General features: G+C 45.4%; 1 protein-coding gene across 1 annotated transcript; it reads right to left on the reverse strand.

The window, feature by feature from the left end:
* Window positions 1-6,054: 6,054 nt before the first annotated feature.
* LOC120107948 (F-box protein PP2-B11-like) lies at window positions 6,055-14,155 on the reverse strand. The gene is made up of 3 exons (XM_039121477.1): window positions 13,778-14,155; window positions 11,813-11,931; window positions 6,055-6,764 (listed from the first exon to the last, which is right to left on the reverse strand). The coding sequence occupies exons 1-3, from the start codon at window positions 14,063-14,065 to the stop codon at window positions 6,296-6,298; spliced, it is 876 nt and encodes a 291-aa protein (XP_038977405.1). The 5' UTR covers window positions 14,066-14,155; the 3' UTR covers window positions 6,055-6,295.
* Between the last annotated feature and the right edge of the window lie 4,595 nt (window positions 14,156-18,750).

Consider the following 18,750-nt stretch of genomic DNA (forward strand, 5'->3'; position numbering starts at 1 on the left):
AGAGGCCTTGAGACTACCGATCATTGACTCCGACAAAGACTCAAGGAACTGGGGCCGTCTCTCTCCCAACGCGGTGCTCATCCGACACGGCACGAGGGGATTGACTTCAGAGGGAACAAACTTTGTTGCTGGAAATTGGACCCGGGGGCGGCCGCGAACCGAGGAGGAGGAGCTCCGGTGGGAGAATCGGCGGATGGCGGTTCGTCGTCTGGCGGCGTCCTCCGGGGGGCCTGTGAACGAGAACGGTGGGTGGTGGATCGTCGGTGTGCGACTCCTTCCGGGGGAACCTGCAAGAAGCCGGTGGCCGGGCTTTTCCGGCGCCGGCCCTCCGATGCCTAAGTCAGAGGGGGGCTTAATTTTGGAGAAGAGAGAGGGACTGTATGTGAAGTCCGAAAAATCCCCTTGGGAGGAAGAAGCCTCCTTTTTTTAGAGGGAGAAGCTCCCCTTTTATAGGGAGAGTGGCAGGGTTACCGTCAGCGAATTAATGGGTTACCGTCACGATTGGACGTGGGCGTGTGAAGTAATGAGTTGCCGTGGATGGCCCGTTCCCATCATGGGAGGAGATGGCGTGTAGCCAGAGCTTGCTTGTGGCGCGCAGTGCAGTACATTCTTAGGAATGGTGAGGCGTTGACAGTCGTAGCAGGGTATGGTCCTTGATTGATATGTCATGGCGTGGCCGGCAAGTAAAGCATGGTGCGGTGAGGCTGCTGCAGGGCATGGCCGCAGCATATAAACGACGAGGTCGGCCTTCTGAGGTCAGCTCAGCCTTCTGGTCTCGTCCTGCTGGTCTTAGCCTTCTGTGCTCGGCCTTCTGTGCTCGGCCTTCTGTGCTCGGCCTTCTGGTCTCGGCCTGCTATACTTGGCCTTCTGTGCTCGGCCTTCTGGTCTCGGCCTGCTGTGCTCGGCCTTCTGTGCTCGGCCTTCTGGTCTCGGCCTGCTGTGCTCGGCCTTCTGGTCTCGGCCTGCTGTGCTCGGCAGCCTTCTGTGCTCGGCCTGCTGTGCTCGGCCTTCTGGTCTCGGCCTGCTGTGCTCGGCTCGGCCTATGAGCTCGAGCACTTAGATGAGCTCGCGAGCGGAAGAGCCCGATCACTTAGATGAGCTCGAGAGCGGAAGAGCCCGATCACTTAGATGAGCTCGGGAGCGGAAGAGCCCAAGCACTTAGATGAGCTTGCATAAGCTCGGCCTGGATGAGCTCGATCTTGCTGACGGATTTGGGTGCTATAATTGCATGTGGGGTGGTCCATTTTTCCACCAATACTACCCCCCGACTTCCGAGTTCGAGCTGCTTTTTGGCTCGGACGAAGGAAGTAGTCCAGTCGTCGATCATCCTGTAATATAGCCAAATATGTATAGAGATGTACGTGCCAAGTAGGGTGTACCTCTCATGCAGTTGGAGTTAAGTGCTCCAGGTTGACTCAGCGGCCTTCTTTGGCCTTGTCTGTTGGCGATCAAGCCGAAATCGAGCCGAGCTCGATTAGTCGATGGAGATCGAGCCGAGCTCGATAGTCGATGGAGATCGAGCCGAGCTCGATTAGTCGATGGAGATCGAGCCGAGCTCGATTAGTCGATGGAGATCGAGCCGAGCTCGATAGTCGATGGAGATCGAGCCGAGCTCGATAGTTGATGTAGCATGACGTTAATCCTTTAACTGGGGGATCCGAGCTTGGTCGGAAATCCGATCTTGGAGACATACAGAAGGTGGACTTCATTCGTTGGCGATTGTGCGTCCTTATTCGGAGCGGGGCGACGTTGGAGATAGAGATACCCGTAGGTCGTTTTTTGGATTCTCCGACCTAAAAATAGATAAAATATTGAAATTATTTGAAGCCAAAGTGGCGTCCTGTACCTTTTCGAGATATTTTGATAGCTCTCGAGCTTCGAAGTCCCTCAGGACTTGGTTCAGCACCGGCCTTCTTTGGCTCGATTTTCTAGGTATTTTGCGCTCGAGTTTCTGAGCTCGGTCTGCATGAGCTCGGCCTGTATGAGCTCGGCGGGGGCTTCAGTGATGGCGATGCTCTGAAGGGGAGCAACGTCGCGGGCGCCGTCCCAAGGACTTACGCCCGTGAGGAGGGAGTACATGCTGGTTTCTTGCTTGCTGCCGGAAGACAGAAGACTTGGAAGGATAATGGGATTTAATGGGGTTGTACCCTTTGTCACAGAGGCTTACAATCCCATTTTAAAGCTCCATAACTCCTTCTCCAGACCTCAGCTTTTATTTCTCTTTTCCTCCAACTCGTTGACGTGAGACTTGGGCTACTACTTCTCACTAGTTGCCCCCACATACGTCGTTGCAGCGGGAGCCATGCCTTATTCGAGATGGCTCGGGAGAGTTTCTTCCTCTGCTTAATATGAACCTGTGGAGGCGGCACAGGAGGGGCCTCCACTTGTTGCAGGCTTTGGGCTGCAATGGCTAGCGCTTGGACTTGCTGCACTAGCGCGTCGAAATGCTCGGGTTGGACTTGTGGAACTTGATCTACCGGAGATCTTGGTGGTGAATTCTGGACTGAGTGTTTGGGACTTGGAGCATGATGCTGAGAGGCGTTAAAGACTCCTCTGCTCCTTAGTTTCATGGCCGCAACTCGGTCCCTTCCTCTAGCGCCAACTGTTGCTGGAAATTGGACCCGGAGGCGGCCGCGAACCGAGGAGGAGGATCTCCGGTGGGAGAATCGGCGGATGGCGGTTCGTCGTCTGGCGGCGTCCTCCGGGGGGCCTGTGAACGAGAACGGTGGGCGGTGGATCGTCGGCGTGCGGCTCCTTCCGGGGGAACCTGCAAGAAGCCGGTGGCCGGGCTTTTCCGGTGCCGGCCCTCCGATGCCTAAGTCAGAGGGGGGCTTAATTTTGGAGAAGAGAGAGGGACTGTATGTGAAGTCCGAAAAATCCCCTTGGGAGGAAGAAGCCTCCTTTTTTTAGAGGGAGAAGCTCCCCTTTTATAGGGAGAGTGGCAGGGTTACCTGTGATGTGACTGGGCGAATTAATGGGTTACCGTCACGATTGGACGTGGGCGTGTGAAGTAATGAGTTGCCGTGGATGGCCCGTTCCCATCATGGGAGGAGATGGTGTGTAGCCAGAGCTTGCTTGTGGCGCGCAGTGCAGTACATTCTTGGGAATGGTGAGGCGTTGACAGTCGTAGCAGGGTATGGTCCTTGATTGATATGTCATGGCGTGGCCGGCAAGTAAAGCATGGTGCGGTAAGGCTGCTGCAGGGCATGGCCGCAGCATATAAACGACGAGGTTGGCCTTCTGAGGTCAGCTCAGCCTTCTGGTCTCGTCCTGCTGGTCTTAGCCTTCTGTGCTCGGCCTTTTGTGCTCGGCCTGCTGTGCTCGGCCTTCTGTGCTCGGCCTTCTGGTCTCGGCCTGCTATACTCGGCCTTCTGTGCTCGGCCTTCTAGTCTCGGCCTGCTGTGCTCGGCCTTCTGTGCTCGGCCTTCTGTGCTCGGCCTTTTGGTCTCGGCCTGCTGTGCTCGGCCTTCTGTGCTCGGCCTTCTGTGCTCGGCCTTTTGGTCTCGGCCTGCTGTGCTCGGCCTTCTGTGCTCGGCCTTCTGTGCTCGGCCTGCTGTGCTCGGCAGCCTTCTGTGCTCGGCCTGCTGTGCTCGGCCTTCTGGTCTCGGCCTGCTGTGCTCGGCCTTCTGGTCTCGGCCTGCTGTGCTCGGCTCGGCCTATGAGCTCGAGCACTTAGATGAGCTCGCGAGCAGAAGAGCCCGATCACTTAGATGAGCTCGAGAGCGGAAGAGCCCGATCACTTAGATGAGCTCGAGAGCGGAAGAGCCCGAGCACTTAGATGAGCTCGAGAGCGGAAGAGCCCGAGCACTTAGATGAGCTTGCATAAGCTCGGCCTGGATGAGCTCGATCTTGCTGACGGATTTGGGTGCTATAATTGCATGTGGGGTGGTCCATTTTTCCACCAACAAGCTTCATAGGGAAGGAATGGAGGAGGAGAGGCTAGAGACTCCAGATGATAGACTTCGACAAAGGGAATGATGTGATGCAGGGGAGTTGGTGGCGGGCTCAGGCTCGAGTTGGCTACTTGCAGAAAAATCATAGTTGCCCCTGCCGGCTGCTGAATGGCCAAGATCAATCTCGGATCCCGTCTTATCCACCGCCATTGTGATACTCTTGTACTGCATCCGACCGAAACAATTTTATAAAATATCTACAAAATTTTAAAAAATGTTAGTTTATATTTTTCAATATATCTTAAAAATATAATATCAAAATATAAACAAATTAAAAATTATTTAGAAATGCTGGAAGTAATAGAGTAATTATCTAGTGATTGTTTGGTTTAGTAATAGCAATAACTATTTGAAACTAAAGAAAATGTTAAGCAATTATTTATAACACAACTAATTTATTAAATTATTTTATATAGTAATTTGTTAAGATTAGTTACAATAATATTAGAATTTAATTAGTAAGTATGTTAGTTATGTCAATTAATTTTTGATCCAAGTTCAATCTGGCCACTCTCTACTCTCTCTTTAAATGAAAAAAAAGTGAGAATCCTGCCACATTAGCGTTGGATTTGAGTTGAGTTGTTCAGCTTGACTCAAATGCATGGGTCAAGAGAAAACTAGGGAAAGTTATAGAATATCTTTTTTGAGAAATATATTAAAAGTACTAATATTTTAATAAAGTTTGGAATGAGAGGGAGAGAGAAGGTGGGGAGGGTGAAAAAGAAAAAGAGGAGGAAAAAAAATAAAAATAAAGAAAGAAAAATAAAACACCCAGCCTACAGTACACTCCACTCCAAACTTTAGCCTCTTAAGAGGCTTCAGCCATCAACTCCCTGCTACGAGTCCCCCATCTTCATCTAGCTCAGATCGTCGCCACCATGGCGCAAGCTGGCTCGAGTAGTCGGCAACTTCTCCTCTTCTTCTCCAGCACTCGCTAAGTCCGAAACTCAGAGAAGCAGGATCACTGTGTGGATGTGCTTTTGGCTCTACTCCCGTCTGAGCTGGTTCGCTCAATGGAGATGTAATTTGTTTAGAAAGGAAAATGGCCAAACCTAGTATTTCCCGTAGAACAACAATGTACATTATCCATTTTTTATTGACTCATGGTAAAGCCTGACTTGGTCAACCCCATCATTATAGCTCAATTATGATGTGGCTTACGAGTGGAGTGCGAGGAAGCCACCAACCTTGTCAAAGGGGGCACTTTAAGGAGGCGGCACAAGCTGGTTTTGCCGGAGGATGTGGATGCTCCTTCACTCAAATTGGAGCCTAATATTTTAGGTCATCAAACAACTGATGCCAAGAATATTTTAGTCTTAAAATAATTAAATGATCATATGACGGGTTGTCGACACTACTCTGTTACTCTAAATGAATAATAGGATTGCATTGGTATGGTTGTTGGAGTCTTAACTAGCTTTATTTTCTAAATTTTATATGTTTTAAAAACATTAAAACTCTTATCTCCTTCGACGCTTATTTTAGAAGAGTTGTGACTCTTTTAGAAGAATGTTGATTTTAATTTCTGTAGGAATGCGATGTTTCAGGCATTTTCGGCTATTTTATTTTTCGAGAGTTTCTTTTTCAAATAGAGTTCTTCCCCTCTTCAACTTTTTTTCTATTTTTTTATTTTTTATCTTTTTTGGAGGGGCATAGGAGTCGATTGGGTCAAGCCACCTAGCAATCGTGCTCGTTAGAGAAGGATCGGGCTGAGCCGGGTTGTTGTACTTTGGGGATGAAATTGCCGTAAATCCGCACATAAGGGGTGAATCACACTTTTAGGGCGGTATATGTCATACGCCTCGATCCAGGCAAACAGTTTTCAATCTTCTAAATTTATTTTAGCAAATTTATTTTTATAAAATAATGATATAACAATTTTTAGGCAAAAGTTTTTCGACAGTGGTAACATAATGGATCCAATTAAAAATTTTTAAAGCCCAAGAGATATAAGTGCAATTTGATCAAAGTAGACAGGGCGTTTGAATAATTTTTTTATATATTTAAACCTCTACAATCTTATATTTCTGGTGGAGGGTCCTGCTTTTGGATTCACTACGTCAAAATTCCATGAGTAACTAAAAAGCTCCATATTATCATGTTGAAGATCAATATAACAGTTAAAGCCAGTATTTTCCTCCTTTGGATATGGACAAAAGTTGAAGCCATCGGATTATTTACATTCAAATTTATTCAAAACTCCAACATGTAAATTGTCCATAAGACCACCATAAAGAGTTTTGGTAGCTACTAACATGATACAGCATGCAACTAAAGCAACAACAAACGGTTTTTTCAAGGTATGAAGCAGCAGAAAACAATAGCAACAGCATCCAATTAAGTCAAATTTTGGGCCTTACTTCGAGGCCCTGGATGATGAGCCCACTCTTCCAATGCAATGCATTCACCTCCGCCAAACTCATTTCCACATCACCGTCATCCCCCTCATCATTGTAGAACTCCCCCAGCTCGATCTCCATCCACCCATCATCCCTCAAGGGTTGTTGCCGTTGCTGCTGGCGCTGCTGGGCTTCCTCTTGGTGGTGGTCGTTGCCGTCGTCGTCATCATCATCATCACCATCATCATCATCACTGTCCTCATCATCTTGCAAACAGATATCGGTCTCCAAGGCATAATCTCCTAGCTTCACTGATGCCAACTGGCGAGGGGGGCCAAGTCCATATGACCTAGAGGCCAATTTGAAGACGAGATAAGCAGCATAGGTTGTTTTAGGAGAGAGTAGTCGACAGTCAATCTTGCCGCTCATAAACAACCAACAAACAGCTAGAAGCTCAGCCACTTCTGCGAACCTGGTGCCAAGCAAAGCAAACTTCCACGTTGAATAAGGTATTGCGATGATAATATGAACCACATCCAGTAGTATTTGAGGCAATTCAAACATCAAATTATGTTATATTTTGGAAAAACCATGCTGAAAAAGGAAGCATTACCAGTTCCAGGAGCGGCCCAATGTATTTGGGGGCCTAAGGCTGTTTTGTCTTTGAGGCCTTCCCTATAGTGGGCCGGCCTAAGGCGAATTCACAGGGGACCTTTTTTTTCCATTTTGTCTTTGAAGCATTTCCTGCGGTGGGCCTTCTTTGGGCCGGGGCCTTAGGCGACCGCCTCAGTTGCCTAAGGGTTGGCCGGCCCTGACCAGTTCAAGTGAGCAAGTTGCTACTTGTTCAAGGCATCTATTGGAGGGCAAAAAAATGAAAGGATATAGAAAAATTATGATAGGAATCTTTATACTTTTAAATTGCTGGTAAAAAAAACTCGACTAAAGCCCCGTTAAAATATGTAAATTCTGATCCCTGGATCAATTAACTCATCAAGTCACTCAGCAACTTAGTCAGCTCCATCCAAAGCTTGAGCTAAAAGAGTTTAGTTGTGGTTTGGTTCCATCCAGTTGTAAACTTAGAAGAAGAGGAGAGAGAGTTGTAGAGGGGAGGAACGAGGGACGTAGAGAGAAAAGAATGTATTCTTTTATTCATTTACAAACAGTGTCATAGCCCATTTTTATAGTTGAAGGTGGCTATGTACAGCTCATATACAACTCACGTAGACAGCTCATATATAGCTTATATACAGCTAACATCCTCTCTCAAACTCAAGATGGTAGTGAAGAAGCCAACTTGAGTTTGTTAACCAAATCACGATAACACCCCAATGGGTGGGCCTTCATAAAAATGTCAGCAAGCTGATTCGCAGAAGTAACATGTATCAACTGAAGAGTGCCTTGCTTGATATGATGTCGAATGAAGTGACAATTTATCTCAATATGCTTCGTTCGCTTATGAAACACATCATTATGAGCAATATGCATGGCACTCATATTATCACAATGAAGAGAGAAACTGTTGGTTAAAAGAACACCCATGTCATGCAGTAGCCATCGAAGCCATAAGAACTCAAAGATAGTATCTGTCAGTGCATGATCCTCAGTCTCTGTATGAGAGCGAGAGACAACTGTCTGCTTCTTACTTTTCTAAGAGATAAGAGAAGAACCAAGCAAAAAACAATAGCCAGTAGTAGAGTGATGATCTGTAGGGTCGCCAGCCCCAATCAGCATCAAAATAGGCTTGAATATCCAAAGTGGAGTGGGCGAAGAAACAAAGGTCATGGAATAATGTATCCGTAACGTATCGAAGGATATATAGGACTGCTGCATAGTGTGTAGAGTGTAGTGTATACATAAACTGACTAACCAGGATGATTGCATAAGAAATATCAGGACGTTTAGTGGTCAAATAGATGAGACTACTAACCAACTGTCGATACAAAGTCGCATCTATCAATAGTTCATCATCAATAGGAAGAAGCTTAACATTCATTTTCAGAGGATTATCTACAGTCTTGCTATTTGTCAACCTAGTACGAGACAGTAACTTGAAAGCATACTTAGCCTGAAAAAGATAGTAGCTATCTGAGCTGGATGTCACCTCAAATCAGGAAAGTAGCTGAGAGATCCTAAATTCTTCATCTCAAATTGATGTTCAAGAAACTGCTAAAGTGCATGAATCTCTGAGACTCATCTCTAGTAGTAACCATATTATCCACATATAGCAAGAAAAGAACAACACCAGCCTCAGATCGGCGAAGAAATAGTGCAGAATCATATGCACTGTGAGTGAGTCAAGATTGAGTTGAACTTGAAAAATCAAGCTCGAGGAGACTGCTTAAGGCCATAGAGCGCCTTACGAAGACGATAGATCTTTCCAGGCGGATGAGCAAAACCTGAAGGAGGCTGTGGATATACTTCCTCAGTTAAATCACTATTGAGAAAAGAGTTCTTAACATCCATCTGATACATCTTCCATCGCTTAACAGCTGCAACTGGAAGTAAAGAACGAAAAGTGGTAAGACGTGCTATTGGAGCAAAAGTTTTTTTATAGTCAATATCGTACTCCCATGTAAATTCTCGAGTCACAAGACAAGTTTTGTAGCATTCTACTGAACCGTCAGCATGAGTCTTGATCTTATACACCCACTTGCATCCTATTGCAACATTTTCAGAAGGCAAGTCAGTTAGATCCCATGTATGAGTATCATGAAGGACTTGGAGTTCATCAGACATGGCCTTCTAGCAAAGATGATTAGAACTGGCCTTGCGATAAGTGCAAGGCTCATAGAGGATTACAAGAGCATAAAAATAGTGCTAATCACTACGATGAGGCCAAAGAAGGCCTAAACTAACATCTGAGGGCTACCACTGCTCTCTGCTGCCACTTGTCGCTTTTACTCCCTCGAAAGCGAACCCTAGAAACCTGCTCCTGGCACCGACTTTCTCCCATTTTCGAAACGGAAGCCTTGATCTTTATCTGGCTAAAGCTCGAGTGTAAAGTCACCCCTTCTCAGATGGAAAAGAATCTCTCTCTGCCTTGCTTCCCGACCGAAACTTGGCAAGGGTCCTCTAGGCTTACCAAAAGTAGAGTACCAAAAAGACGACGTCATCGCAGAGATCTCAGAATTCCTCCCAAGACTCCACTGATTTCAAACTCAGACCTCATGGTTCTCCGATTCTAGAACAATTAGCCACTAGAATCACCCAAATGATGCTAGGAACTCGACCTTTTCATCTCCAAATTCCCTCCTTTCCCTCTCAAAACACCAAATCTCTAGGTTTCCTATCAAGAGATTCGGCATCACCTCACCAAACCCTATGAATTCCCACATATATGGAATCTCCTAAATCCAGCAACCAGAACGCCGACAAATGCTAAATAACGGTCGCAAAAAACAAGAAAAACCATGGGATTTCCCTCGACCCCCACTCAACCACCAAATTCCCCCTCCAGCAACTTCCCAACCTCGAATATGCTTCAAACCAGCTCAAATCCCGCAAAATCATCCAAAAACCTCAAAAAACTATCATTTTTGACAACACCAACCTCCTTGTGCGACGCTTTCTCACCACACCCCCCTCTAATCCAATCGAAAATTGAAACCCTCGCACAAAGACTAAAGACCTAGAAGACTTCTCGATCCAATAGTCGATCTTGACATAAAGAGAAAAGAAGAGAGAGAGGAGAGAAGGAATCACATAAAGGAGAGAGGAGAGATAAGAAGGATGTATTCTTTTATTCACTTACAAACAATGCCATAGCCCACCTTTTATAATTGAAGGTGGCTATGTACAGCTCATATACAACTCATGTATAGAGCTCATATATAGCTAAAAATGCTACTCATATACAGCTAAGGCACTCTTCATTCGGCATCATATCAAGCAAGACACTCTTTAGTTGATACATGTTGTTTCTGTGGATTAGTTTGCTGACATTTTTATGAAGGCCCATCGACTGGGACGTTATCGTGATTTGGTTAGCAAACTTAAGTTGGCATCTTCGTTGCCATCTTGAGTTTAAGGAAGGATGTTAGCTGTATATGAGCTGTATTGTTAGCTGTATTAATGAGTTGTACATAGCCAACTTCAAAAAACCCTGCCACCCCTACGAGAAGGAGCGGCTATGGGGCAAAAGCCGTGGGGAAGAAGTCGGCCGATGAGAAGAAGCCGGCTTCGGCCGTGAAATTTCAACCAGAGAAGAAGGCCGATGGGAAGGCCAAGCTGCCGCTAAGAAGTCTGCTCCACCGACTCCACAACCGGCAAGTTCACCAGCATCACCGGCACCAGTTTCATATAATTTCAAATCAATAATCTTAGCCATTAATCTCCAAAATTTGAAGTATATATCATAAAGTTTGTTACTCCATGTCTACTCCTATGTTCAGACTTTTTTTTTCCCTTACTCTCACTCTCTCTTGCAGTTTTTGTTATAGATAAGGAAGGCAAACAAAACAATGATTTAACATCATGTGTTTCTAGCATGTAGAAAAGGGAACAGAAATGCTATTCCATTCTACCTTTCTTTTCTTTCTCATATTCATCATCTACTACATGCCATGCTATAATGTCCCAGCTTGTCACTTGGTGCTAGTTGCATGCTAGTGGATGAACTAAAATGCTCATACCTCTACCTTTAATTCTACCTTGAGCAAGCCAATCCCCTAGAGCTATGAGTTTGCCCCCGTCCATGCCATCTACAGCCCATTGACTTGTTTCTCCCTGCGCCACTATGGCATGAATATCACAAGCCTTTTCTGCCAAGAGATCTTTTCAGCATGGTTCTTGTCTCTAAGGGTTTGACTAGTTTTAGTCCATTTGTGTGAGATTAGAATGTTGCAACCAATAACATTCTAAATGTTAACTTGTTGGTTTCTCACCCTTTTTCGGTAATTACTTTTGATTGTTGTGTATTTGTATGTATCTATGCATGTATTTAGCTAAGTGAAATCATGAAAATCCGCATGAAATTTTTATGTTTTGCATATCAAACGTAAATGATATTGTACTGAGAAAATTTCAACATTTCTTTGTACAGTTAATTAAGCTCTCATCAAGTCTTAAGCTTCAAGACTTGGTGGGAAGTTGGAGTCAAAAAGCTGATTGAAAATCGCATCAAGACAGTGTGTTTAGGTTCTCAGCAAACCAAACACACTAAAATAGCTCACAAAAAAGTAGAATGTTTAGAGAGAGGTCAAGAAGAAAATAAAGCTATAGTTTAGCTGTTCTAACCTCTTATTATACTCAGCAAAATGTAAACAGGATATAGCATTAGACAGTGATCGGTTTTGTGGCTATGCAATATCAAGATCGATCTCGAACTTCCTCTACAGTGTCAAAGAATGGAAGTACAAAACTGACAAGAAAAAGCCCACCTCGTCATTATTTTAGAACCTAGCAAATGGTATATGTCTTGCTTACCCATGCAAAGCACGCATGCACCCAAACAACTTGCTAAAATTTTATTATTACAATCTAAAAGAAATTTCTTCAAAAATAGAGGGATTGTGCAAATACCTTGACTCAGGCAGAGAAATCCATCTCCAATACTGTGGTGTGTTACTCCATGTAATATTCATGCTTCTTGGAGATATCATGTAGCATTTACGTCCAGTTGATCTCTCCAATCCAAAGCTCTGCTACCCCGAAAGTATTGATAAAAAAGAAGAAAAGCAAAAAAAATAAAAAATAAAAAAAACTATACACATAAGAAAACCATCAATATCATACTCCTAGTTTCTTGAAGCAAGGGAAAGTGCACAAAAAGCTAATATTAGTAGACATAGCCAGAGTAGTGCACAGGTATTTATTTAATTCTTTCTAAAAGCTATATGGAATATGCTGCAATAATCCATAAATTGCAAGATTTTCTGCAATTTTTCAAAAAAAAAAACAGAAATCGTTATGTAAAAAGAGAACAAAACAATAAAAGCACACTCCTTGCAATAAATTAAAAAAAATTGGCAGATGTGACATTCAGGATCTACATGATGTCTATTTGTAACAAAAATTATAATCCGATGTATATCAATATATCTATATATATCAAATAGATAGGAGAGAGAAACTCTCTCTCCTCTCAAAAATTAGAAGAAAAAAAAATGAAAGAAAGATCATAGAAAAATCATGGCCTCCTTTAAGTAATACATCATACCTCTCCTGCTATGTCTATTCTACTCAACTGAAATGTCTAAATAAACACTTTCTTAATTACTTGATATAAACAGAAGGAACAAGTGCTTGTTTCACTTCTCACTTAAGTATCTTCCAAGTTTGAAGGGTTACTTTCTTTTTGTTAGCCAAACACTTCTCTCATTTTTAAGGAATAGTATGTTCAATAAATATGCCATATTCGAACCAAAATTTGCATAAAAAATATTCTAATCAGATGCTACTACATGGCATTTGAACATAATTTTAGGAGCATAAGTAATCGAGAATCATGCTTTTTGAACATTTTTGCTAATTTCTATAATTTTCCAAGGGAAACACAAATCATCATGCCGATCATATTCTACTCCACAAATGTCATGTTTTAAAATAAAAGATTTGTTGCGTGAATTCCCTTCTAAAAATTTAAATTTGCTTGAATACTCTCTTAAAATTTATATTTATTTCCGTATCCTCATAAAATACTATTTTTGCACAAATGCCCCTAATATAACGGTTCTTCTAACACCATTAATAAAAACTATATTTATTTTAATTAAAATAAAATAAAAAGTTAAAATTACTTTTTTTTCTCCATCGCGATCGCCTTATAAATATTTTTTGTACATCTACCCATTAAAGGTATTTTAGTCATTTTAATTTAAAATCGTTAATTTTTTAATAGTATTAGATGTATGCAAATATAAGGATTAAAAAAGAGTAGAATAGTAAAACAAATATTTTACAAGGATATACATTTAAATATCAATTTTAGAAAAAAAAATTCATGCAAAATTCAATATTGAAGAGCGTTTTTATGCAAAAAGTTCTAAAATAAATTCAAATAAGATTTTTTGCATAAATACCCTTTTTAAAATTCAAATTTGCGTGAATATCCTCTTAAAATTTATATTTATTTTTGTACCCTCATAAAATACTGTTTTTATACAAATGCTTCTAATGTAACGGTTCTTTTAACACCGTTAACAAAAAAAACATTTATTTTAATTAAAACTAATTTTTTTTTTTTGAAATTTTGAAAGAGATGTGGTGACAACGAGCGTCATCGCTCCTTTGATGACAAGTTAGGCGTCGTCCACGTCTAGGCCGTTTTGCCACAGGAGCAAAATTGCTTTATTGAACAAAAGAAATAATCGAAAGGGTAACACCATAATTAAAGGGTAACACTATAACTAGGCAAAAATATATATTTTTTCCAATTCTGCAGAAGAAGACAAAACAAATTCATATTTTTTTTAAATATTTTCTGTTGTAACTATATGACTTCACATAGTGATACGACTTTCGGAATCATATTGTGACATAACTCACCATCGTGCCGCCATCGACGAGAATAGAGTCGCAGAGTCGGAAATAGAGTTCCTTCTTCGACGAGTACTTGACCGGATCAACGGCCCGCGACAGGATCGACTCGTAATCGGACGGGAGGAACCGCTCCCACAGAGCATCAGAGTTCGCCGCGGAGCGGAAGGCGGCCGAGACGAGGGCCGACCTGCACGAATCAGGAGGCGTCGTGAGGGAGAGCACGTGCGAGATGCAGCCCTCCGGCAACTTGCCGATGGGTCCGCCGCCTTCGGACTCCTCTCGTCGCCTCGCCATCTATTGCTATTTGGCTTTTGGAGGGAACAAGCTTCAGTTTATAGGGGGAAGGAAGGAATGGAGGAGGAGAGGCCTTGGGTAGAGGCTAGAGACTCCGGATGATTGACTTGTAATCTTCGTGGAGTCTTCGACGAAGACTCGAGGAACTGGGGTTCATCCCACGCGGCACGAAGGGATTGATGTGATGCAGGTGAGTTGGTGGCGAGCTCAGGCTCGACTTGGCTACTTGCAGAAGAATCCCAAGTAAAGAGTTCGTGTAGCTGAAAAGAGTGAGGAATCTCCCGTTGGGACTTGGGAGAGTGGGTGGGGAAACGCGTAATTGTCATTTTAAACCCATGAAAAGTGGGGAGGGGGTGGACTGACTTTAAAGGTCTCTAGAACGTTTTCTTTGCGATTGGATCCCGAACTCACGCTGATTTTTATAAGTTGAAGTCTGCCGGAACCTAAGTTGACTTCCAATCCCCGTACAACATTAGGCCATGCCAGGCCAAGTGGGCCAGGCCGGATTTGCTTAGAATTTTATTTGTTGAACAGATATGCTTTCTTTTGAAAGTTGCCTCCTTCGCAGCACATGTTCCTGGAAGTTTCATCTAGAAGAACCGCATGCCTGCGTCTTACCTTTTAAGTTGTCTCTTTTTTTTATTTTTTTTGATTTTATTGGTTGCACCCACACTCTATCCTCCCAAAAAGAGAGAGAGAGAGAGAGGGGTAACTCCTGTATGAATGGCCACAATAAAAGAGTTTCATTACTATCATTATCATTTGGAGTGTCCACTTAAATCGGTATTGATTCCTTGAAATGGAGTCAAGAACGCTTATTTTCCATTTTTCATCTTTTAGGAAACCTATCTTTTCTTTGGGAATCAGACGAGTTTACTGCTCCACAGTCGGCATAGGCACCAGAAGCTATGGCAAGCATTGGCTTTCATACATCATACATGTGGCTGAACTTCATAGCAACAGGAACTAGAAGGATTAGTGACGCTACAGAAGCTCCAAATATACGATGGGAAATTGAATATGTCGCACTAAGTTGTGGCTTCTTCAGAGGCAGATGAGGCGACAATGGACGGTTTGAAAATTTTGTGGACTCATACATGACCCGGCTTGCATGGAGGCCTCGGCTTCCAATGGGAGAAACCTTTGGCTGGGATGCCCCCGACAGGAGAGAGGAACCATAAGGGAATCTAGTAACAGTTTTGTCGCTCCTAATTTGCTCAAAGCTTGGTAGTGGCCTGTGAAATCCAGCCCCGCCACGGCATCCTGAACTGGTGCAAGTAAGAAGCCCTGAAAAAGGTTGATCTAAAGGATCTCAATGTAGTCATCTGGAAAAGATACAAGCCTCTTATGGCCTCTGATCCACAAAATCTACCAGTTTAAATTCAAGTGTAGGTTGCTTTTTGGCACATGTAAACAAGATCCAATCATGTTATGTGAGGGAATCAAGTCCTCTAAAGAAACTTAAAAAAAAAATTTCCAGCCTTTCATTTTTCAGAAGATAAATATTCTTTTATCATCAAAAAATAGAAACCGTTCTCCTACCACGAAGTGCAAATGGAGCATCTATCTGAAGTGCAAAACGAGCATTTGTCATAAGCTTGCATGCTCCTGCAGTAATCTAACTAACAATTAGTTTCTATGCGCTCCAGTAATAAATTTTCAGGTTGGATAACTCTCCTATATCAGGTGTAACTGTGAGATAAAATCTCATATAATGGTCCCAGAAACTTGCAGATTGTATTCATCATAACGGTTCCATACATGGTGAAGCACTCATGTCTTTTAATTCAAATTTTGAAACCAATTGTATAGATTATGTCACGTAAGCCTCTTCAGCAGTTTGCTTTTCTCAACAAGCATGAAGCATCATAGGGTAATTGTTGCTGGAAATTGGACCCGGGGGCAATCTTCGGTCGAGGAGAGGGAGCGGCGGTTTCTCACGGCGGGGCGAAGATCCGTCAGCAGGCGGCGTCCTCCGCCTGGGGGGGGGGTCGGAGAGAAGGAGCAGCGGGTCCTCGCAGCGGGGCGGCGATCCGTCGGCTGGCGGCGTCCTCCGTCTGGGTGCCTGCACACGAACCGGTGGCCGGGTTTCCCGGCGCCGGCCCTCCGACGCTCAAGTCAGGAAGGGGGCAAATAGTGTAAAGAAGGGAGATAAACAGTGTTTTTAGAGTGTATGAATGTTCCCCCCTCCCGAGAGGCCAAGGCTCCCTTTTATAGGCGGGGGTCGGTTTACCTGCGATGTAACAGGGCGAGGCCGTAGTACGGCTCGGCGTGTTGTTCAGGTCGGCGCACGGTCAGGCGAATTATTGCACTGATGTCGGCGGTGAGGGCGTCGTACAGCCCGAACCAGCACGCTATCAGGCGAATTATTGCATTGGTGCCGGAGGTATGGCCGAGATCAGAGACTTATCATAGTCGATTAGACCCTGCTGGGTTGATCTGCTGTGGAGAGCTGAGAGTCCGTAGATGGCAGGAGCCATGCGTATTAATTGTGGAGTAAGCCGGAGATCCGCATTTATTGTGGAGTAAGCCGGAGATCCGCATTTATTGTGGAGTAAGCCGGAGGGTTACAGTGGCCATGCGCAATAAATGCCAGAGGGGCGTCAGGGTATGGTCCTTGGCCGGACCTCAGTGGTGCACGGCCGTAGCAGGTGGTTGACAAGAGTAGACCTCGAACATCAGGGTTTTTCTTAGGTCGGAGGTCTCGAGGTTGGTCGTCGTGAGGTCGGACGTTCCGAGGTCGGACGCCGACTTCGGTCGTCCGGGGTCGGAGGTTGTACGTCTTCTTAGGGGCATTTATGTCATTTGGGGGAAAAATCTTATTCCCCCCAACACTACCCCCCGACTTCCGAGTTCGAGCGACTTGTGGGCTCGGACGTGGGAAGTAAAGTCTGTCACTAAGGTTGGGGGGCGAGTCTCGTCCGCCCCATTGCGCTTCTCGGAGCTTTCATGGTGAGACCTGCGCCCTTTGGCGTCTCGAGGCTGCTTTATTCAGTGAGCTCGTATCACTATGCTTCTTGAAGCGGTGGTGGCGTCTTTTGAGTCGTCAGGATAGCTTTACGGCGGATTAATAATGCGGGTCCTCGAGCTCGTCGAGGCGGTGCCTCGATCCTGTAATCGAGACCTCTCGCTCATCAATGATCGTGCCGTTACGGGGCTTAGAACGGACACGCGGCGTGACCCAAGGTCGGACGCTTCCGATTTCGTGTTGCTGGATCATAATTCTGGAGAGGTGGAGGCCGCATCGAGGCTCCACGTGTCCCAGGTCTTATTAAATGAGGGGAACGGGGGCGGCGCCCGCTTGTTCCTCAAGACGATTTGATTTTGCGGACCCATGATGAGGCCCCGAGATCCGATGGGACAACGCTTCGATTTCGTATCCGATTTATTAAACCGGAGTGAATACGGTGCTTCGGCTTCCGAGGTCGACACGTGGCGCAACCCGATCGGGGGGATGGGAACCGGCCCCGTCGATCTGGGCCGTCAGAGGGGTCTATATAAAACCCCACGAGTCTGCCCTAAAGGTCTTGTTTGGCTGCCTCTTATTTTCGTCGTCTTTTCCCCTTGCTTTCTTCCTCAACCGAATCTTGCCGGTGGTGCCCGGAGTAATTTCCGGCAATGTCCAGTAGGTTTTCTTTCTGTTTTCACTAGGGTTTCCTCTTTTCTTCTCCTCGTCAACTTTCATCTTCTGCTTTTAACTTTTACTTCATTCTTCTGTGAGAATGGGTTTGGGTCCCGAAGAAGTTGGGTCGAGTCTGTCGGAGGAGGAGCTGGAGTTGATCCGCTCCCGTTTCTTCTTCCAGCCCGGGTTTTGCCTTGAAACTGCAGGGCCGGAGGATAGGGTGACGCAGCCGCCCCCAGGTCGGATCGTGGTTTACCGCGAGACACTTTGGGTAGGCCTGCGTTTTCCCGCCCATGAGTTCGTGAGCAACTTGCTGGCCGAGTACCAGCTCGTCCCGGCGCAGTTGGCTCCGAACTCATGGAGGACCATAATCGGGTTTTTGTCCCTGTGCCTCGGGCACGGGATCCCGATTTCGGTAGGCCTTTTCCGCCGGTGTTTTCTGTTAAAGAAAAACCCGGCGGACGCAGGGTGGCTATACTTTGCCTTTCGGGGCGGTATGTCACTCTTTCAGGGTGCCCCTTCCTCGATTCACGAGTGGAAGAGGAAGTTTTTCTTTCTGGCGTCCGAGGCGCCTTGGGGGTTTGACCCAATATGGGGGTACCCTCGGTTGAAGGCCCTCAATAAGCTCTCCGAACCCTCAAGGATGGAGCTGAGGACTTTGGACTCAGTGCGAGCCCTCGGGAGGGGCAATGACCTGACCGAGCTCCTGCGGGAGGACGTCCTAGCAAGCGTGGGTCTGAGCTCGGCGCGCCCCGAGGGTAAGGGCGGTCGCATTATTCTATTTATTTATTTTTTGTTCTCTGTCTTTACTGTCACTGGTCTGACTCTTAACAAAATTCTTGATTTCAGATATTCCCCGCATGCCGACCAGCAACACATCACTTTTCTCTCGCCTAAGGAGGCGAGAGGCCGAGGCCGGGGGTGCTGCGCCCCAGCCTCGGAAGAGGGCGAGGACGGACGGCGCTTCTACGTCGGCCGGGAGGAGTGGCCCCGAGGTGGAGGCCCCTGCAGCCGACCCGAGGCGGGAGCGGGTCGTTAGTGATGCGGGCCCGTCGGCCCCTCC

Source organism: Phoenix dactylifera, unplaced genomic scaffold, assembly GCF_009389715.1.
Source record: "Phoenix dactylifera cultivar Barhee BC4 unplaced genomic scaffold, palm_55x_up_171113_PBpolish2nd_filt_p 001090F, whole genome shotgun sequence".
In the NCBI taxonomy this organism is placed as follows: domain Eukaryota; kingdom Viridiplantae; phylum Streptophyta; class Magnoliopsida; order Arecales; family Arecaceae; genus Phoenix; species Phoenix dactylifera.

Coding starts and splice junctions, on each gene's coding strand:
- LOC120107948 (XM_039121477.1), bottom strand. CDS start 14,065: ATGGCGAGGCGACGAGAGGAGTCCGAAGGCGGCGGACCCATCGGCAAG. Junction 11,932..13,777: donor TCGTCGATGGCGGCACGATG/GTGAGTTATGTC, acceptor TCGGGGTAGCAG/AGCTTTGGATTGGAGAGATC. Junction 6,765..11,812: donor ATTTCTCTGCCTGAGTCAAG/GTATTTGCACAA, acceptor GCTTGGCACCAG/GTTCGCAGAAGTGGCTGAGC.